Source organism: Triturus cristatus, chromosome 9 (genome assembly GCF_964204655.1).
Source record: "Triturus cristatus chromosome 9, aTriCri1.1, whole genome shotgun sequence".
In the NCBI taxonomy this organism is placed as follows: domain Eukaryota; kingdom Metazoa; phylum Chordata; class Amphibia; order Caudata; family Salamandridae; genus Triturus; species Triturus cristatus.
Genome location: NC_140592.1, coordinates 1205747952 through 1205770770, shown reverse-complemented (window position 1 = coordinate 1205770770; position 22819 = coordinate 1205747952). Strand labels below are relative to the sequence as shown.

The 22819-nt window shown below is 46.8% G+C and overlaps 1 protein-coding gene across 2 annotated transcripts in view; it reads left to right on the top strand.

Annotated features, from left to right (window-relative positions):
- FUT8 (fucosyltransferase 8) overlaps positions 1-22819 on the top strand; it is a 780623-nt gene that overhangs the window by 385420 nt on the left and 372384 nt on the right. For both annotated transcript variants that reach the window (XM_085627218.1, XM_085627219.1), the window contains one exon: positions 21412-21807. In XM_085627218.1, coding sequence (XP_085483344.1) covers positions 21605-21807 — 203 coding nt within the window. In that variant the 5' untranslated portion in view covers positions 21412-21604. The remainder of the gene's footprint in view (positions 1-21411; positions 21808-22819) is intronic.

The following is a 22819-nucleotide window of genomic DNA, read 5'->3' as shown; positions in this document are numbered from 1 at the left end:
AACCCTGTCTCACTTACCATCCCACATCCCTCCGAAGGGAGCCCTGTCTCACTCAGCATCCCACATCCCTCCGAAGGGAACCCTGTCTCAATCGGCATCCCACATCCCTCCTAAGAAAACCCTGTCTCACTTAGCGTCCCACATCCCTCCGAAGGGAGCCCTTTCTCACTCGGCATCCCACATCCCTCGAAGGGAACCCTGTCTCACTCAGCATCCCACATCCCTCCGAATGGAATCCTGTCTCACTCAGCATCCCACATTCCTCCGAAGGGAACCCTGTCTCTCTCGGCATCCCACTTCTCTCCAAAGGGAACCCTGTCTCCCTCAGCATCCCACATCCCTCCGGAGGGGGTCCTGTCTCACTCCGCATCCCTGCCAAGGGAACCATGTCTCACTCAGCATCTTCCATCCTCCGGAGGGGGTCCTGTCTCTCTCAGCATCCCACATCCCTCCGAAGGGAACCCGGTCACTCTCAGCATCCAACGTCCCTCCGAAGGGAACCCTGTCTCATTCAGCAGCCCACATCCCCCTAAGCAAGACTTCTCTCACTCAGCATCCCACATCCCTCCGAAGGGAACCCTGTTTCACTCAACATCCCACATCCTTCCGAAGGGCGTCCTGTCTCACTCAGCATCCCACATAAGGGAGTCCGGTCTCACTCAGCATCCCACATCCCTCCGAAGGGAACCCTGTTTCACTCAGCATCCCACATCCCTCCAAATGAAACCCTGTTTCACTCAGCATCCCACGCTCTTTGAAGGGAACCCTGTCTCGTTCAGCATCCCACATCCCTCCGAAGGGAACCCTGTTTCACTCAGCATCCCACATCCCTCCGAAGGTAGCCCTGCCTCACTCAGCATCCCACATCCCTCCGAAGGTAGCCCTGCCTCACTCAGCATCCCACATCCCTCCGAAGGGAACCCTGTTTCACTCAGCATCCCACATCCCTCCGAAGGGAGCCCCGTCATACTCCGCATCCCACATCCCTCCGAAGGGTGCCCTGTTTCACTCAACATCCCACATACCTGCGAAGGGAACCCTGTCTTACTTAGCATCCCACATCCCTGCGAAGGAAGCCCCATCTCACTCAGTATCCCACATCATGTCTTTTTAGGTCTCGCCTGGCGTGGGCTGCGCACATGCGCAGTCTTGCTGGCGAGATTTAACGTTTTGTGGTATTTTCAGTAAAGGGCATTAAGCCCCGCCCCTCTTTTCCATTGGCTGGCATCACCATTTATGCTAAACGGTGACCAGCCATTGGAAAAGAGCTGTTCCTGACTTTTTTGTTCGGCTTTTTCGCCCGTCCCACTTGGACGGGGCCGCCTGCTTTCCTTCTGAAGTGAAAGGTTTCTTATCTTTATGGGGTCAAACATATGGCCCCATAAAGATAAGAAACCTTTTAGCAGGCGAGGCCGTCCAAGTGGGATGGCAGAAAAAGAGAAAAGTATACGTCATGGCGAGCGCTTGTTTGCTTTGACGTTTACGTTTCTTAAGCGTTGTGTTGCATCATGTTTTTTTTTTAGTTTCTTCCATATTATGTAACACAATAATCCTATTGTGTATATTGAACATGACTTTTTTTCTAACTGAGAAATCACCAATAAAAGCATACATCATCGCAACCCTCCCTGAAGGCCGGATTTATAAAAACAGTTCTCGCTCCGTGTCCGCTTTAAAATAAATTTAATTTTCATAGTGGTATTGCATAATCTCCTTTCATTTCTCTGCTTGGCGTGAGCCCTGGACAAACCTTCTGCGGGGTATTCCTGGGATATTGCATCAGAGTTACACCCTCCGCACTTTGGGGCGGGGGCAGGGGGTGTGTATCTGGGGGCAGGAAGCCGAGCCTGGGGATCCCCTGCCGCTAGCTTTAGTCTGAAGCCTACAGCCGACCGGAGCGCATCGGGTCCGAAAGGAGGGCACAGCGCACTGAGGCAAGCATTTCAACCACCCTGAGCACGGGACAGAGCAAACTTTACTCCACCAGTAGGTGTGAAGTAAAGGAGGCTTCTAGAAGGGGCAAGAACTCCAACAGGTGACATTAGAGGGTCGTCGTTCCCGCGGGAGACCTCAGGTGGGCACCGAACCCGAGAAACACCTGCAGAGGAGCACCGAGGCCTCGGAGGCGTGGGCACCGGGTCTCGGGGGTACTGACACTGCCAGGCGGGGCATTGGAACTGCCAGCGAGTCAGGAAGGGCACCGACCCGTCGTTGGTCCCTGGAGGCCGGGCACCGGGTATCACTGCTTCCTCGTCGTCCGTAGGCCACCAACGGGGGCACCGCACCTGGAGGCGGCGGGTCTGCCAGGAGGGTGATTGAGTCAGCGATAGTCTCAGGAGGGGTGGCCAGGCCCGGGAGTTGGCACTGGCGGACCTGGGGGAAGCGGACTCTTTCGTCCATGATGTCCGGAGTGCCCGCAGCGCTCGTGCTTACGGTGGGTATTTTACACTTTTCATATCACAGTTGGAAACTCTGTGGCGGTTATTTGGAAAGAGTGTGGTTTGAGGACTGCACAGTGTGTTGGGCTGGTGAATGGAAGTTGTGGTGGAGGAATGGAGGTTCAGAAGTTCATTAGACTTAATTGTTGAGTGAACTCCGGAATAAAACATCTAAGATACAACGGTGCTTAATTTCGACCATAATTATTAGCGCGGCCCAAAGTTTGGCTGAGATGCCAGCGATCGGCACTACCCAATGGCATGGGTGCCAAATACTAGCGCTGTGCAGTGCCGATGACACTTCACGCCGGCCTCTTTCAGCCACCACCAGTCACTTTCTGCTCGTTTTTCTCAAAATTGCAGTTTATTGTTCACCCCTACTCTCGCTCTTTATCGATGTTTTTCTGTATTTCGCTTCCTACTTCTTTTCTTCTTTTTTTTTTTTTTTTTCACTCGTGGCCTGTGTTTGAGTTGGATGAGGAAAAGTAAGTGCCGATGTACAGAAATGAGTGCATGGGGACCCCACCTGAATCCATCGGCTCAAATTAAGCACAGCACGAACAGTAGCTGCTCAACATTCCCTAACAGAAAGAATAAAGGAAGGGTGGCAGTAGCAAGAGGAACATCACACAGTTATATCTCACTCATACCAACAGGTACACCATGGGTAGCAAACACTAAAAAAGGGGAGGGTGAGAGGAGTTTAAAGAACTGTTGTGCGATCGTCGGAAACCGACATAAACTTACAAGAAGTACAACACACCTGGGAGAAAGAGTCAAACCGCTAACAGAATTATAGCGGTACCATACATTGCCGTACTCTTTTATGAGGCTGAAGCTCTATGTGCATCTTAATAGGAGCCCTCGGGTGGTGACTATTTTCACTTGGTCTTTAAAAAACAGACACCCTGGCAAGAAAGGAATCTAGACAGGGTGGATGGATGTCTTTTCACCTGGGTGTCCGAGGTTAGAGGCCTGGCCGTGTGCATTTTAAGGTGGAGCAGGGCATGCCACGGCTGTTCGATATTGGCTTTGACTACTAAGTGATGTGGGGCTGAGAAGCATAGGTTAAAACAAAAACCACAAGCTGATGCAATTGTTAACCTTTTTTATATCATATTGCAGATGTGTTGTATGAATTAAAACGAAGAAAAAAAGGAAACACGTTGCAACTTAAATGTGACAGCCATGTGCTTTTTTTTTTGCAGAGTTTTATATAGCGCAAACTTGACCCGAATCCAATCAGGGATCAGAGCGTTTTACATAGTACCAGTTACGTTACATGAGGACACACATTCATTTTTTTAGGCACAGGGAGATTAAGTGATTTGCCCAGAATCACAGGATGTTTTAGCGTCGTTACCGAGACTCGAACCCAGTTCCCCCAGGTCTAAGGTCGAGCGCCCTAACCGTTAGGCCAACTCCTCTCCCCAATTGTCCACTTATCATTGATATGTTAAAGGAAAACAAATAACTATTGCTTATAATTTGAAGAGCATAGTATGGTTTAGGTGCTTTCTAGGGGTAGGGTTCAGTCCTTAATTTGAGCGGGTGTTTTCAGGTGGGGTTCACCCATTGTCATTTTAGGGACCGGCACTTACATTTCCTCATAAGATTTTGACCCAGATCAGGAGAGAGAAAAAACACATGCGGTAAAAGGCGGAAGAGAAAAAAAGTAAAAACTGTGACAAAGGGAAGAAGCTTTGGCATAGCCAATAGGTCTCGCCTTTGGGACCTTATAAGTGTTTAGCCATGCAACAGTTGATGTTGTTGCACCAAGGATATTGTGCTGCACACTTATAAGGTCCCAAAGGCGAGACCTATTGGCTATGCCAATGCTTGTTTCTTACTACAAGCACACATTCTTACACCCGAACCATTACCTTGCTACCACTGCCTCCTCTCCACTCAATCTGTAACCCAGTTTTTGTTTACAACACCGGTCTTGCTCGCATTTCCCTCCACAAGGTTCTGCTCCTTTCCCCTGCAGTTCTGCTCATGTCCTTTCCACCATAACATTTGCAGCTCTTTCTCCTCATTGAAAGATGGAGGGTGGGTGGTGCATCACCTACCTCCTCATAGCGCCCACTCATCTGCTCACTCTACAGAACCAACAGTATCCCTGTTAGGAGGAAGGTAGCCGCTCTTGTAGGCATTCGTCTTCCTCCAGTCCTTTAGCGACTGCGGGGCAGAGGAGTGGTCTTTGTGCCGCTTCGCCTGGTGGTCTGCACTCTCCGACCCGGTGTAGCACTGAATCCATCCTGGAGGCGGGGATCCGGAAGAGAGGGGCTCACTGCAGCCTTGACTTCTTTATCAGTGGCCTTGGATCATGGACCCCACCAGCCTCACTCCCTTTCCCAGAGGAGATGCCCATAGTTTCAACTAGAGGTGGGAGGAAGGAAGGACGTGCAAGTGAGCAAAGGCCGTTCCTAAACAACCTAAAAAAGTACAACTCTTCCACCAGCCAACCAGGGAGCTCCACTCCTCCACCCTGGCCCACATCCCCCGCATCTATTGAAGCCGCTGCGGAGGTCGTTCCTCCTCCTACCTCCGCCAAGTCCTAGAACGACCTCCTCCTCTCTGGAGGACTCCAGAAAGTACCTCAAAACCTGGCTATTCGACCACCACAGCCACCCGACTGAGGCTCACAGAACCCCAGCGCCTGGAGACCCCCCAGGGTGACAAGTTATGCTTTACAAGACACTATGATTGGTTGATTGAACTCTTGAGCTTGCATCTACAAAAAGAAAATGTAAGATATAGCTATGCTCCACCCAAAAGAATGTGTGTGGTGGGTCCCCCCCCCCCTCATTCCCCCCCCTGAAGAAATGTTGCACGGCTCCCAATCTAAGCTACACCTGGACATCTCATTTTAGTGCCCATGGAGCACACCTGTGGAACAACATGATGGGTGACATGAAATTCACAGCTGACACTTGATATTCCACAGCCTTCATATTCCCTGTTCAAGCACACATTCTGGTTGTGAGACAGTGTATTTAAAATCCTCTAGATAAAGTCTCTACTGCGCCTCAGACTGTTTCCCCCTAGATAGGTTCAACTTTTAACCCAAATTACACACAAGATAAGGTGCACTTCTTTGTACTAACCTAGGAGAGCAATTCTAATGCAGCTGCTGTTTGTTGGCTAGCAGGGTAACGTACGACTCTTCAGAGTTCAACTAAATTAGAAGAATGTATTACTCGGCACCCTAAACCTCTATGACTTGTGTTTACACACTCGATCCCTCCAGATGTATTGCCTTTTTTCTCGAGCTTTTTTTGTGTTGGTTTTTTATGTCAGTGTGTTTTACAACTGCTAAACAGGTGTAAAATGCCTATGCTCCCCTATAAACATGGTTAACTTAGTTTAACTGTGATTGACAAATCTAAGTTGCCTATAAATCCCTAGTAAATTGTGTAGGAAATATACCCAGGGCCTGGAAGTTAAATGGAACTTGTGGACTGTATCACCTCTGCTGCTGACAGAGAAAAGTGATGGGGGCAGACAACAGCATTGCAGGCGCCATCATACATACAGCAGGCACAGCACATGCAGCACTACTAAACGTTCAACTCAGAAAAGTTACAGCACAGACAGCAGCAAGTGCCAGCTTCCCTCACACTCCCAGAACTTGTGCAATACGGGAATCAGCAATGTATGTTACGCCCACAGAGCGCAACTGGTATAGTAGACCTAGAGGCAATACAAGGATCTGCAGATACATAGGGTTGGATGAGTTCCAGGGACAAGCTTCTCTCACACATGGAACAGGTACAACAAAGGCAGCAGGAGTGCAAGCCTCCCTGATGCAGACAAATTACAATGCACACATATGAAGTACAGAATATTGAAGCTGGCGAAGCTTCCTGCAGCGGGCTGCAACAGTTCGGCTTACCCATGCACGCCCTCATACTCGCCCTCGCTCTCCAGCAAATCCTGGAGCAGTGCAGAACTCCCACAGATACACAGTCAACATACAGGCGAGCCATCTACCCATACCTAAAGTTCAGTACAGGAAGTACTTTTTTTGCATACATTAAACATATGCAGCACTGCAAGTATCAGAGCAAGTTTTCTCACTCAGAACAAACGGCACTGGTAAAAGCAGCGCAAGCCTCACTCACCTACAGACAACAGAAACCGCTCATGCAGCAGCTCTTCAGGAGTCCTAGCTCATAAAACATTGACAGCACGGAGTAGCAACAGTGCAAGCGTCTCTCACAATCAGGGCAGGTACAGCATTCACCGCAGTATAGAGTTCATAGTTCACTAAACATTGACAGCACGGAGAAGCAACAGTGCAAGCTTCTCTCTCTCACACAGGGCAGGTACAACATACACCGCAGTATAGAGTTCATAGTTCACTAAACATTGACATCACGGAGTAGCAACAGTGCAAGCTTCTCTCTCACACATAGGGCAGACACAGCATAGGCTGCTGCAGTAAGTGTTGCTTTGTATCAAAGAGAACAAGTGCAGCGAGCCTGCAACAGTGTATACCTTTAGTACAGGCACTAATTAGGCACAGTGCAGGTAGTAACAGTACATTCTTAAAGCATAGTAAGCACGCTGGGTGCAGGAAGCGTGTCTCACGTGTACAGTTCAGCAGTACACAGATCGAGCTTTTCATAGGTACAGCACGGGCAGGAACAGTACACATTTATGTGTACAGCATGGGAACCAGCAGTGCAAGACTTTCTTGCATAGAGTAGTACAGAGGCAGGGCACGCCGTCTGGGGGTATGACATGGGCACATTAGGGGGAAGCACCAGGCTTAGAGAGGGTGAGTTAGTTATCGGGAGTTAGGTAGAGAGTGGGGGTTTGGAGCGGGCTATGAACATTCCAAGGTTCAGAACAGGAGTAGAGGGCTGGAACAGGCGGACCTATGAGGAAATGCTGTGTACGGTGGCGCACTTGGTGCCGCGTGCTCATCATCCTGCTCCCTTCCTACCACTGACTGCAGCCACCGGAGCGGAAAGAGGCGGCGCCATCACAACTAGAAACAAGGCCGGGTCAGTAGCAGCAGCTGCTGAGGCAGATCAGGTGACTCATTGTCTACCTTCCAAGCCCGCTGGGCGAGGACCGGCAGCTTATGGATCCTACTCACACTGTGGTGGGATGGAGCGCCTCACTGCAAGCACGCACTGGGCCCGTTGGTGGCCTTGGGTCAATGAACCACAGACACCGGGAGGCAACATGTGCAACCTCTGCTGTTCAGGAACTCTCTACTGTCAAGCCAGATGATTTGTCCTCGGTGAGGGTAACCCCCGCCGAGCAACAACGGACCGGAGAAGAGGGACGAGTACTCCACCAGGGCCTGATTACAGAACGGGCGCACTGTCCCCGTCTGCGGCAGGCGCGTGGCGCACACCAACACAGTGCGCCCTATTAGATAGTTTACCAGGACCTTTGGCTCAGGTTTGCCATGGATCTGCCATCTTCCCTTTCCAGTATCTATTTCCTTCTGGCTGATGGCCCACGTTGGATGCTTTTGGTCCTTGGAAAGCAGTGAAGGGCGGTAAACAACGTTTACCCCAAAACTTTTTCCCCTCTTGGAATCACAACGCTGTTGTTACAACGACCGCGTTGTGATTCCGCATACCATTACTCTGCAGGTCGGAAGAATGACTTGCGGGGGGGAGGGGAGGGTGTTTGATTTAAAATCCAAAACCTTCTCTAGTGTCCGCACAGACTGGAGTTGGAATAGTAAATTATACTATTCCAACATCTAGCGCCCCCCCCCTCCGCAAGTCGTTGTTCCGACTTACGGAGTAATGGTATGCGGAATCACAACGCGGTCGTTGTAACGACCGCGTTGTGATTCCAAGCAGGGAAAAAGGCGGCGGAATAACGTCGTAGATTCGTGAAGGGCCAACCTGTGCATGTTGAGCAGACCTGATGCCTATCTCAAGGAGGGGCTGATTAGGAAAGTAGAGAAGCCGCTGGTGGCGTGACTGCTGCCTTAAGAGCCGTAGCACGGGTAGCCACCCTTTAGCTCAGTGTGTTGATTTAAAACGAATGGATATCCGTTTTCCTTGAGAATGGTTTATGGGTGAAGAATGGTTGGCTAGCTGACGGTCTGCTGACTGGCGGATCTGCTCTTAGTTCATCGCTGGCTGCGGCATTTGATTAAGTGGTGGACCGTGGTACGGATTGCGGTGCCCTTGAGTTGACATACAGTATATATCGCTAGGTTCTGCAGTCATGCTTGAACACTACACGTTATTTCTCAGAAGCCGGCCTTGGAGCACTCATGCTTCATAAACAGAATTACCTGAGATGCATTGCATAGGGGGTCTTTCCTAGAACACAACGCTTTTTATAGATGTCTCTCAATGTTGGTGGTTAACTACAGCTGTAATTCAAGACTTCCATTCGTATGAGGTAAATGATGTAACCAATAAGTAGAGATACCCTATTTTCCTCCAAGAGTATGTTTGTAAATCAATTTACATTTTAAGTGATCTGAGTGCAGCTGACCGCTTTCTTCTTCTTTTCTGATTCGATTGCTAATTTACCTATGTGATGTTTGTAAAGCGGGACCGTAGCTGAACAGTAGGCACGAGCCCTAAAATACAACACGACGCAGTCGTTTACCAAGAGGCAGCAATTGTCGTCTCTGAAAACTTTTTAGAACCCTGGCCATTTGTATTGTATTGTATACGTTTTTGTATAGCGCAACTATCACCCCACGGGTATCCTGGCGCTCAGAGACCGTGATGACATAAAGCATGTAGAACGAGCAGCCACTAGTCAGAGGTGTTGCTACCTATTCCTGGCAAATAGCCAGGTCTTAAGGTCTCTTCTAAAGCCCAACAGAGATTCGGCCTGTCTCAAATCTTGGGGAATCTTATTCCAAAGGCACGCTGCCGCCGTGCCAAAGGCCCTCCCTCCCATCCTTGCCAGTTTTACTCTGGCAACGGATGCCAGGCTTTGGCTAGTGGACCGAAGGAGTCTTTTTGGTTCAGACCAGTTGTCGCATATGAGGGCCGTTTGCTATGCACTTTAAGATGAATGTACATGGTCTGTTTCCCTTTATCAAGATAGGATGCATTCCTTTAAGAACCCATTGAATATGAATTTACAATATTGATGAAACATTCAAATACAGCCAACTGTTAATAAGGCATCAGTTCACACACAGTGATTGCATCTTTATTTTAAAATGCTAGAGCTGTCTAAAGCTTATGTTTTCAGCTGCCTTTACGCCTGATCTAACATACAATTCATGTGAGGTTTGTTCTAATAACATTTCTGGGAAGCATAGTAATTGAGGTAATGTCTCCAGCTAGCTACAGCCAGAGTTGCACTCATGTATATTGCTTTGCACTATTCGTGTCACATCCCTTGTAGAAATCCCTTGTTTATCCAGGGAGACTATGTGTGTACAAGTCACATGGAATATGCCACAGCCCTCATCTGAGGTAGTATCCGAATAAACCTTGTGGGCAAAGGACAAATACATTTGTAAATGTTGCGTGATAGAACTCCTTACCTTTTTGTATTTATATTTATTCAATTCATTTGTCATCAGAGCAATCCTTTTTCCAACAGGAAAATGTTATTGAAAAAGAAAATTAAATGTTCTATACAGTTTTCTTGTTGCTTGCAAAGCAAAAGTTGAAAGAAATGTTCATAATTGTCTCTAAAAGTCAGGAGCTTCTCAGCTGCCCTCTGCAGTGCTCCAGTAACAATGGGGCACTGACTGCTCGTAGACCTTTCAAATGTATTTACCTTTTAAAAGCAACAAGCTCAGTCAAACCCAGGGGAATGCTCAAGGCGGGCAGGCGTTTTAGTTATTTTGCTTTGAGATAAATAAGCTTAATTCACTGAAATACTACTGCTCCTTGCTATTATGGAAACTCCTTTATGATAGAACCTCATTCCATTGAAATAATGATTTTGATAACGCTGCCCACTATGCAACATAAATGCCCCAAAAAGCTGTTGAGGAATTTGTGATGTGGGCCAGTCCATACCACATGGCTGCTTCAATTAGGTGTTGAGTAAATGTGATGTGGAGCAGTCCATACCACATGGCTGCTTGCATTAGGTGTTGAGTAAATGTGACGTGGGCCAGTCCATTCCACATGGCTGCTTGCATTAGATGTTGAGTAAGTGTGACGTGGGCCAGTCCATTCCACATGGCTGCTTGCATTAGGTGTTGAGTAAATGTGATGTGGGCCAGTCCATACCACATGCCTGCTTGCATTAGGTGTTGAGTAAATGTGACGTGGAGCAGTCCATACCACATGGCTGCTTGCATTAGGCGTTGATTATATGTGATGTGGGCCAGTCCATACCACATGGCTACTTGCATTAGGTGTTGAGTAAATGTGAGGTGGAGCAGTCCATACCACATGGCTGCTTGCATTAGGTGTTGAGTAAATGTGACGTGGGCCAGTCCATTCCACATGGCTGCTTGCATTAGATGTTGAGTAAGTGTGATGTGGGCCAGTCCATACCACATGCCTGCTTGCATTAGGTGTTGAGTAAATGTGACGTGGAGCAGTCCATACCACATGGCTGCTTGCATTAGGCGTTGATTATATGTGATGTGGGCCAGTCCATACCACATGGCTACTTGCATTAGACGTTGATTATATGTGATGTGGGGGCATTCATACCTTATAGCTACTTGCATTAGGCGTTGATTAAATGTGATGTGGGGGCATTCATACCACATGGCTACTTGCATTAGGCGTTGACTATATGTGATGTTGGGGCATTCATACCTTATAGCTACTTGCATTAGGCGTTGATTATATGTGATGTGGGGGCATTCATACCTTATAGCTACTTGCATTAGACGTTGATTATATGTGATGTGGGGGCATTCATACCACATGGCTACTTGCATTAGGCGTTGATTATATGTGATGTGGGGGCATTCATACCACATGGCTACTTGCATTAGACGTTGATTATATGTGATGTGGGGGCATTCAGACCACATGGCTACTTGCATTAGGCGTTGATTATATGTGATGTGGGGGCATTCATACCACATGGCTACTTGCATTAGGCGTTGATTATATGTGATGTGGGGGCATTCATACCACATGGCTACTTGCATTAGGCGTTGATTATATGTGATGTGGGGGCATTCATACCTTATAGCTACTTGCATTAGACGTTGATTATATGTGATGTGGGGGCATTCATACCTTATAGCTACTTGCATTAGACGTTGATTATATGTGATGTGGGGGCATTCATACCACATGGCTTCTTGCATTAGGCGTTGATTATATGTGATGTGGGGGCATTCATACCACTTGCATTAGGCGTTGATTATATGTGATGTGGGGGCATTCATACCACTTGCATTAGGCGTTGATTATATGTGATGTGGGGGCATTCATACCACTTGGCTACTTGCATTACTTCCCGGCTGCTCAATTCATTTGTTTTTGTACAGTGGATTCTTGCCTCTCACGTTGTAATCAGGCCTTTTTTACATGTATGTTAGGGTCATGAACGATAAGAGAATTTTGAATTTTAGAAACTGAAGATTGTGAAAAACCAAGGTCTTCTGAAATGAAAGTGTTTTGAGTAAAATGCTAACAGTTCCTGTCGCATGGCGCTGCTCGGTCCTGGTCTGGGGCAGGAGCATGGGGAATGGATGTCGATGGATGCTTCTAAGGTTAGATTCTCTGCTTCTGATATCCAGATTGTTATTGCACACACGTGTTTCGGTTTCTATTCCTTACTTCAGTACTTTTTATGGCCGCTGATGTCTTCCCGAGTACCAAGAATCCACGAGGGACCACACATTTGTTCCTGTTGACTCTCACTCTCTAGGGCTCCCCTACAAGACGTTGCGTCATCACCTTGTATCTACTTCACTGTTTACACTGTGTAAGACCCCTGGGGCATGGCTGCATGTTTATTTGCAGGGATAACTACGTATATCACAGATGTGAGAATATATCTTTATTCTAACACTCTAAGTCGTTTTCTCTGTTGAAATACTCAGCACCACAGTATGTACCAGCCTCTGTCCTGTGGGAATGAAGGGTTGTAATTCATGCAGGCTAGAATCCTAAGAGATGCCTTTAGTAGGCTGCCTCCATTCCCAGCCAATCCCACCGGTGAGTGCTTTGTGTTCGAGTTCCCCATTAAAAGCATGTTTCCTCCAGATGCACAGAAGGTGCGCCTGTAACCTCCCGCGTGGCGGTGCTGGGGGTAAAAAGAGTGAGGTCTCTTCACTTGAGGGATTGAACATCCTTTACGCTTCCTATAATTCTGCTCTCTTATGGTTGTCGCTTAGGGTAATCCTGCTTTAATTGCTATGTTCCTTAAGGTGACCACAGCCGAGTCATATAGCACTTATGAATAATTTACACACTCCCTGCTGGTGTTCAGTGCATGAGACGCACAAAAGACATCTGTTGCCGCTGCAAGGCCGACTCCCTGCGAGCTGCAAAAAACACACACAGGTTCCGATATAAAGTGATAAGAACCGAGGCCAATGTCGTCATTCTTTTATCCATATTTCTCTTCATTTATTTGTTTGCTTCTGAGTAAAACAAAAGGCAGAAAAGAAACCGTGATGTGTTGACAAGTTATGCGAGGCCTTCATTTCCAGTGGGGCCTACAATAAGCATTAGCAGGTATAGGGGAAGTGATTTATTTAGAATAGAGAGTGAAAGGCTAAAAAGGTAGGTGATGAGAGAGAATTGAAGGGGTTAAAGGTTGTGAAGAACTCTAAGTTGTATTTTTTCAAACAAGCACTGGCAAAGACAACGTGTTTGCTTGCTCTGTATAAACTCTTTGGAGAGTTACACCAGAGGGCCAAAGGAAGGGGCCCAGACTATGCATCTAGCGCGGTTGCGTGGCTCCGATGTGAAGCCCTACCAGGACCCGAAGAGTCGGTGGTGCTGCCGACAGGTCTTCACTGGCTGGGTGTGCAGTAAGTAGCTACTTTCCCATCCCGCCAAGGCCACCACGTAAAGAGTGTAGCACAGTCTAATCATCTGCGCTTTGCTGTGGCCATGTATTGATCACACGAGTGCTCGCGAATGGCACTGAAAATGATCTGCAGCCAGACCTTTAAAATAAGCTAGAGCCTTTGAAGCTGCTGTAGAAAGGGGTTGGTGTGACCAGGACCTGCTATTTGAATAATAGTGCAGAAGTTGAAGGCCTTGAGGGTTGTGAGGGAAGGAACTCTGAGAGTATCCGCGAGGGAGGCGTCGGATGAGTATAGAGTGTCCAGAGCACCGGTGCAGCGGAGAGACCTGGTGAATGGGCGGGAGCGGTCTTGATAGTTTTTTTACTGATGACATCCGAGTGCGATACGAGAAGTGGTTTGGGCGGTGATAGAAAGGACAAGGACGTGTGGAGGTAAATAAAAAGCAGAGGACCGGTCGATTTCAGTGAGTACCACTCAAGGGAACGGTGATTGGGAAAGGCATCTCATGGAAAGAGGAACAAATACAGATATGTCAACAGTTGTTGTCAAATTGCTAACAAGATGCATACAATATAATTTTGATTTTTTTTCCCAAGTGGTCCATTGGTAATAACCCTAGAAATGCCCGTCTTAAAAGGTTTATTGCAGCACGTGGCTTACCTGGGCCAAAGTGCCTAGAGGGTGATGGAGGAGGTAGGTCTTGAAGAGGGCTGTATTGAACGAAAGTGTGCCGTGGCAGATGTGCGTTAGTTGACCACACAGATAGTGGGCAGCCAGTTAGCAGCCCCCAAGCTAGTGTTCCCGCCTCCCCCAGGTCCATTGACAAACAGGATTCATACATCATGCCTCGTCCCTTTCAGAGCATGAATAAAGATTGCCGCTTGACCAGTCATTGCTCAGCAGAGGGAGAAAGAGGTCCCGGGATGACCCATCATGGCGGACCACGCAGGATCAGCAGCTGTGTTCCCAGCAGGTGGTTCTTAGGGTGAGTGCCCCCCATGCATATATCACAGATGGTGAACCAGTACCTAGATTGGAGTTGCTGATGGACCCCCAAGGCAGATGGTGGGTGAAGTCTGGCAGGCCACACCGCTTGACCAGTCTAGAAGCGGAGCTACCAGCTTGTCTTCGGTGCCAATGCTGCAGTGGATTGTGGGAGTGAGGGCGAATGAGGTCACACGGACCGGTCTGTGTGGCACACAAGCACACTGTGTATTCAGTGCCCCACTCCACACAGAAATTTTAAATAAGGGGATACAGTTATACTTCCCATGTTACCATACTTTCATTTTTGAGTAAAAGGAGTAGGGGGGAGGGGCGGGGCAGAGGAGAGGCTATTTAACAGAAGCGCCCTACAGTTAGCCCTGCAGCGGTCACAACCTGTAGGGACATGAATTTGTTGGATAAAACTATGATTCTTGTCCACGCAGTCCCAGCATTCCGTTCAGACCATCTACCTGATGAGCACATTTACTTACGTAGATACATTAAAGCCGGAAGAGGACACGGGGGCTTTGGGTTTAAACAAACTCCCTGTTGCATGACCACCTCATACTTAATACTCATTTAACATGCAGCTATTTAAAAGGCAAGTTATAATAAAGGATGTTACGTAGCTGCGCACCCTGTTTAAAAAATGCGTCTCCCTGCGTGCCCTCCGGAGCGGAAAAAACACGTTCCAGCTTTTCATCCAACCACTTACTCCATTTTACATGCTTTAAAGCACGTTTGGCATCCGTTGTATTAGTAATGAAATGAATTTGCTCTCTTTGTTAATGCACAGGCCTATACCAGTGAAAGTGGATTTTAATTAAATGCATTGCAATTCAAGACGATAAACAATTTTGACTGGTCGACTGATTGGGGGAGGGGGTGGAGAGGGGGAGGGCAGTACTTCATTATGCTAACGCCTGCAGGGTGAATAGGCAACATTATCGCCATACACATCATTGGTCGTGATTAGAAAAATAGTTTAATTTACTGGATTATAACTTGCACACAACGAATTAAATCAAATCCATACACGCTGAGAGAAGTTAAAGAAGCGACGGCACGTCACATCCTCTCTGAACGGAAGCGCGTGTTTCGTGCGTCCTCTTGATGCCTGACCTGGCCCTGCTCTCCGGTCCCCATTACTGTTTTTCGGTCGGTCATTGCTGGTTTACATATGGCTACAACCAGTCTGTAATGGAACAGAGGAGCTCCAACGCAGTAGAATGGAATGCTACCTCCAGAATACAGTGTGCTGCTCTGCCAGTGTCGTCGAATCATTTAACAGGGGTGTGGAAATTTGTCAAAAATCTACTTGGCCAATGGACAAACTTTTACAGAAATCTACTTGTCCTGGGAAGATATCTGCTTGCCCCACCTATTCCATAAATCACTATGGTGGGTCTGCACGGCGAGAACCTGCACTGTAATCAGTGCAACATACTGTGTAACATTATTTCAAGCGCAAGTCCAATTATGCAGTGCATGGTCATGCATCCTTAAATGCAACTGTTGTAGTGGCAGGTTGTACAGTATGTGGGTGGATGTGTCAGTGTGCACTGCTCCCAATTATCAACCAGTATGCATGTGACAAAATTTCAATTGTAGAGAGAGTACCTAAAGACCGTCTATGCCAAGTATACTTCAATTACTTCAATTAATGTAGTCAATTACCAGTCTGCACTGTGTCGGAATATGAACCTGTAGGACAGAAGGGTGTTCTTCATCCTAGGGCGAACTCATAGCTGTCCAGCTTCAAATATACTCACATGTGAACATGATCTGATAAACGTGTGGATAGGAATAACTGCACTTTTTGGAAGAGCTTATGAACTATTCCTGGGGCAACCAAAATGGTGTGGTTCACTGAGGCAGTATCCACAAGTACAAATTCACAAGAGGCAGTACTGGGCAGTTAAATCAATCTCTCCTTTTACATTCCTGGGCAGGTGAGGTGTGATTATACTACTGTGCACTCACTGATAAATCTCCACATTCTTCTCCCACACAAGGAGCATATGCAGCACAGGCAGTAGCAACAGGGTTCTCTTGTGCACAGTAGTGGTATAGTAATGGAACCGGAAGAGTAAGCTCCGAAAACATGAATAGGTGCAGCTCCACAATAGATGTGCAAGTTTGTCTCACTTAAATTTGTGAAGAGTTCACTTTTTTTCTTTAAAATCCAAGTTCTCTGCCACTTGTCTCTCTCCTTCCAATGTCCCCAGCCCCCCACTGCCCACCCAGATGTGCCAGTTATATTCTTGGAAACTCCTGTAATTCTGTTGGCGGATGCTGACATACGAGTATTGGTAAGCCTGGTGAAAGATAAGGTTTTAACGTTGCAGCAAAGTGTGCAATCAGTTGGGTTTTTCAGAAGCTGAGCGTTCTGAGGGTCTAAGTGATGATGCTAGGACATTTCGAAATGGGCATATGCATAAAGAAGGCACAAAGTCCAGCACACTGGACAAACGCTACTTGTCAAATCATGTAGGGAAAGAAAAACAATCCTTTATGTCTACATAGGATGAATACTCACACAGGGGGCAGTGTCAATTTTCCTTGGATCTGGTAGGGGCTCATTTTTACTGCTGACGTAACTGTGCAACAAAAATGCAATACAGCGGTTGCATAAAATTAAGGTGGGAATATTGTATAATTTCATGCAGTTGTCAATAAAATGTGATTGTGAGACCTACAAATGTAAATTCTGATAATTTCTGCTTTATATTGAACTCGGTTCTGCAATTTTTGCCATTTTACATCGCTGCAAATGACAGATGGTCCCCCACTGATGGCAGGTCCTGTGTACGTGCGTGATCTATAACAGTCACTCTAATAATGAGATTCTACAGCTGAGACGTTTTCCTCATAATTTGCCACATAATCATGCTGCCTAAACTGCATATTTTAACAAAAATGTTGATTCTAGCTCAAATAGATCAAAAGTTTCTAAAAAAGAGGGTATACCATCCTGCCACACAGTGAAAAGCCCATGACAAGTAGTGAGGTCACTTTTACATTGCTATTGCTGTATTTGGGTGTTAATCTGAAAGTAATAAGGCAAAACATTTATACTGACAGTGTTAACGTATACAGATGTAAAAAACATGAAGTAATACGATAAACAAAAATGTGCTGCATTCTGCTACATAATTCTACATTTTTTTGGCCACATAATTTAGTCAACCCTGCGCATAATTTAGACCTTCTCTGCCGCTTCATTACAGTGGCTCTGTTTATTTAGCACAAACTGCCAGAGCACTTTGCATGGTGGGGGCTGTTTACAGTAGGTAGAGGAGACGGGAAATGCAACCAAATAGAGGTACAGGGCGGCTAACAGGAATGAGCCCAAAATTTGAAGAATCACCGGTTTCTTGCCAGATTAAGTCTGTAAAATTGACACGGACGTGAGGCTCTTCCTCTGCTGCAGTGGCAAGGTTGGAAAATAAAGTGGGGGCACTGATTAAGCGAGAAGCAGTGAGGGAAGGTGGAGGTAATGGAATAAGGAAAAGGCAAGAAAGACTGTGGGGGATGGTATTAGGAACGGAGACTGCAGGCAAAAATGTGACATTGCGATGTTTCAGACACCAAGAGTGGCCCACGTTTCAGTGAACTGTGTGAAATACACTGCACACATAACATTGCCTGGAATGAGAAGATTCTTTCTGCCTGCTTCATTATGTGGCCTTTCTTTTATTCAAATTCAGCTTTATTTTTTAACCCCAGGAAAAAAGATGCCGTTTAAAAAATGTTTCCATTTACAGCGCACGCATAATCTTGCAAGGCTGCCTTTTCTGTAAGACTGCCAGGTGTTCAAGTATAATGGTTAACTCCGTGCCCCCGAATGCGACCTCGTCCATAAAAGCAGACTGACAAAGTAAAGGTCAATGTCTCTAAATAGTGAGACTCCATTTGTTGTGTTTTCAGTCATTATGAAAGCTGAACTGGTTGCATTGTAATAGGCGCCTGCCGCGCCTCATTGATCAGCCCATAGCAGTGGAGAAGTTCCCGCCTTACTGTAAATTATTCCACACATTTGACCCTGCCCCCACGCCCACTGATAACAGTCCATTCCATGGAGCATAAGACTTAACATACTTTTCTTAAGGCTCTGACCGCTGCAAAACCCATTATTAGGTTGACTCGCCTGCTGGTGAAGTATTCACTGTGTCAGAGACGGCGACTTTCCGCTCCCGATTCCAGGAAGTGCCTCGCAGCGCACCAAAGATGAGTGGACTGCCCTGGACGGATCCCAATGGACAGGGTGATCGAGCCCTGCATCAATCAGTGACAGAGAGACCACAAGGCCAACCGGCCCGCAGCGCTGGGACCCAGACAGAGGCAAATGTGTTTCGTGCCTCAGCGCCCGCCATTTCATGTTCATCAGCCGGGTTCTAAGAGCAGGTGGGCTGAACCAGTGTGGAACTCACGCTAGAACACTGACGTCTAGCGTAAGACTCCCCCAGCCAATCACTGACTAGATAGAGCCCAGTCATGGGCTTCCAGCCAGTCAGAGGCCTCCAAAGGCTTTTCAATTGCCTGTGAGCCCCAGAGCGCCCGCAGCTCATTTCTTTTTTGTGATTTAATGTCTACTTGTCCGCCGGACAAAATAGACAATAAATCTTCTTGCCCTTCATAAAATTCTTGTTGGTTCGGGCGTCGGGCGATATGATTCCCCCACCCCTGATTTAAGCTGTCCATGTGTTGTGAATTTATGAAAAAATATATAAACAGTTGTGGTGTAGTGCGCGTGCGCAGTGTTCTGCCTTTTTATATTATTACGAATTAAAACACCTTCTACAGCAGTTCAGTATAAACCGAGGTAACGAGCTGCAGCAAAGTGCGAGTCCCAGCGCAGTTAAAACAAGCATTGGCATAGCCAATAGGTCTCACCTTTGGGACCGTGGAAGTGTTTAGCCATGCAACAGTTGATATGGTTGCACCAAGGATATTATGCTGCATAACTAAATACTTATAAGGTCCCAAAGGCGAGACCTATTGGCTGTGCCACTGCTTGTTTCAGATTGATCGCTATTAGGTTAGTTTTCCAGTCAATTACGATGGTTTTCATGTTCTCCATAGTGACTGATGCAGTATCCTGCGTAGCAGTGGTATCGCTGTAACTCACAGTTCACTCAACAAGATTCACACCTTTTCTGTTTCCAAATGTAACTTTGACTTGTCTGTGTTCCCTTTTCCGCATGACGCAGTCTTAGACCTCCACCACAGTTGTGCCCGTATGCCTTGCACTTATTTAGCAAAGTAGGAACCTATAACTTACATCATTATCATAAGATCTAACAGAGTTCCATGCATATTATACCTCCAATTTACACGGTTCTCTCTGACAATTAGGAAAACACCATTTGCACATGTTATTCCCACAAAAGTAGTCACTTACGTCGGCACTTTAAATTAAATGGTTGATTGCATTAAATTAGAGAGCCAGATAGAACGTGTGTTCAAATGCACATTCGTGCTCAGAAGTGAAACTACTTCATAATTAGCACGCAGACAAGGCTCATACTGTTTGTAGCAGAGTGATAAGTTGTAGAGAGCAACAAGAGAAACTTACAGGGTTGTCCCTTTGAAACCGGGCACGGGTCGCGCGCCCACCGCCCCTGCTCCACGTACGATGGCGGACGCGGCACACATCCACCTGGGGCTCCTAGAGGCAGTTATTCCAAGCAGCTCAGGCCGCATGGAGCTAGTTGATGATCCAAGGAGGCCGTTGCTTCATCCGGCGTTTGCATCTATCAGCAACTCCTTGAACAGAGCCACCCGTTTGTCTTTCAGCAGCGCCAAGAAAGTTCTCTGATGGGACAGAAATAGTGATTGCCGCGAGCAGAATGATATGCAGCCGTACCGCCTAATTAAAAGCATTTTGTGCCAGTTGCTTTTGTTGGGCAGGAGCCATCCATAATGTAATGTTAATCCTGTTTATGTAGGCCCCGGGGACAGATCTGAGATCAACATTGCCATTTAAGTAAGGCCAATCAAGCGCGAACGCCTCAATGCGAAAGGTGACTGCCGTGCATAGGGCTCGCCCAGTCACTTTGAGGGCTGACTGGAGTCGTGTTAGCTCGTGAACATCGGTGTGAATGTGTTTTCCTGCCCAGTGCCTGGAATTGGTTCAGCGGTTCCAAGCCGCATAAAAACAGTGCTGCGATAAAGTGGGCAGTGCTAACAAGAGGAATAAAACACTCAAAATATAAATACCGCTGCCCTCTAAAAACAAGCCGGTAATGTTTGTGTAAACAAAACGTGCGGGCGCGAACAGGAGTTGTGTGCACGCGCGCGCGACAGTGAAAGAGATCAGCAACAGAACATTGGAGAGGCGGGGCGGAGCGAAGCGTGTGCGCTTGTGCGCGTAATAGCAAGCTGGTGGCCGGCAAAAGCCTTTGGTAGCACTTGAATAACCCGCTTACTAAATGTCTTGCCAGACCAGCGCATGAGCTGGCTCTGGCGAGACCTAAAAACATGTGCATGGAAGCTTAAATTAAATCTTTACTAAACTAAACATGCTTTTTGTACAGCAAAGAGTATCTTGGCCAGTGCTGCAGGCTGTCACTCTAGCATGCACTCTAGCTGATAGAGGCATGACACTTCTCCACTGGGCACTATAAATCAGAGGGGAGGGGCATGTCGTGTAATATTGTATAGGGGAAGGGACGTGTTAAACCAAAAAAAAAAAGTTTGATCTGGAAAATGTAGCTAGAAACATTTACTTTTCAAAGCAAAGTGTAGACGAGTTCCCCAGAATGCAAAAAGACGAAGTTCGTTCGATGGTCTGTGGGCAGCTTCTGGCGGTCCCATAAATTGTGTGGGAGTATCAATGAGGGCCAAATTTTGGGGAGTTGTGCTTTGAGGAACACTCTAATAGTCATCAGGTGAAGCTGGGCACAGAGTATGGAGCCCTCACCCGATAGATGCAAACTTTGACCAGAGGTTGCTGAGGCTGCCTCATGATAGAGGCTAGGCCACTGAGGAGGGACAGATTGTCACCTATACATTCAATATATTCATCTTTAAAAACTGATTGACTTTCTCTCCCTTTGTTTTCAGAGTTTGTTCACGGACTTCACGGTGCCAAAGGGACTGATGTTAAACCCCGTGGAGGATTCGACCTGGCTGCGAAGGATGCCGTAAGTCAACGGTGAAGCTGCGAAGTTGGCTTTCCTCAAGCGGACCAGAGATTTACAATGTTTTTTGTTATTTTATGAGTGAACACGGCCTTGGAGTGCTCTGAAAATCTAAAATGCGGCCATGGACGGGCTCCTGGCGTTGGATTATGCTCATTCTCTTTGCCTGGGGGACCTTGTTGTTCTACATTGGTGGACATTTGGTGCGGGACAGTGACCACCCGGATCACTCCAGCCGAGAACTCTCCAAGATCCTTGCAAAGCTGGAACGATTAAAACAGCAAAATGAAGACCTAAGGAGTATGGCAGAATCTCTCAGGTAAGAGCGACAACCACTGGTTGCTTTTCACTGGTCCACCAGTGTCGTACTGCGCCCATATGCTGTTGGGTCATCACTGTTTGTGGCCTTGTTGATGATGTAAGGTGGGGACTGCGTGCTGCATCTGTATGCGCTATTGGGTGTTGGCTTGTCGTCCGGTTTCCTATTTTCTGTTACAGAAGTAGCTCACATGGCTGCTCATCCAGAGACATTCTGCTTATCGGAAACTTGAGTTTTGGACCTTGTTGTCTTGTTTTCTTTTGAAATAATATCTATTGGCTATTCTCATCAGAGCCAATCTGATAGGTTTATGAAAGGCACTCTGTGTGGTACTTAATTTTTTTAAACAATTGCAATCGTTATTTTACTATTTCTTTACAATAAAATTCATCATCATCACATGGTATTAGGACACAGACCTGTTTCGGCCTACATTGAGCAAGAAACAGGGGAGTAACCTGCCCAAATATAATTTACAGGGTCCTAGGCGGATCCACTATTTGCACACAACTAGCCGGAACAGACAATTGCGATTGATTAAGCACTAACTTTTATTATTTTTTGGGGGGTAAAAAAGATGTGACATACATCATACAGTACATTTTTTAGTGATTATTCATCAAGGTCAAATAAATAGGACAAACTGATAATATACAACGTTTAGGTTGTCAAAACATAAGATTTACATATAAGATCCCAGACACTAAAACAGACAACCAAGGGTTCAGTCACACTCGCATACATACAGTTCTATCATACAACGTAAAGATCGTTCAAAAGCAGCATCAAAAACAGTCGTATGCCACATGATGATAGGGTGGATAGAACATTTAGGAATAGGTCAGATGCTATAATTCCAGCTGTTCAATGTAAAGAAACGCCAACGCGCGTTTCGGTGTCCAGCCCCGGTTGGCGCCGCACCTTCATCAGGGCAAAGGAGGTCGACAAGTACTGGGATCACCAGACCGGCCTAGGATCATAAAGAATGCATAATCAGGATTGCAGCAATATT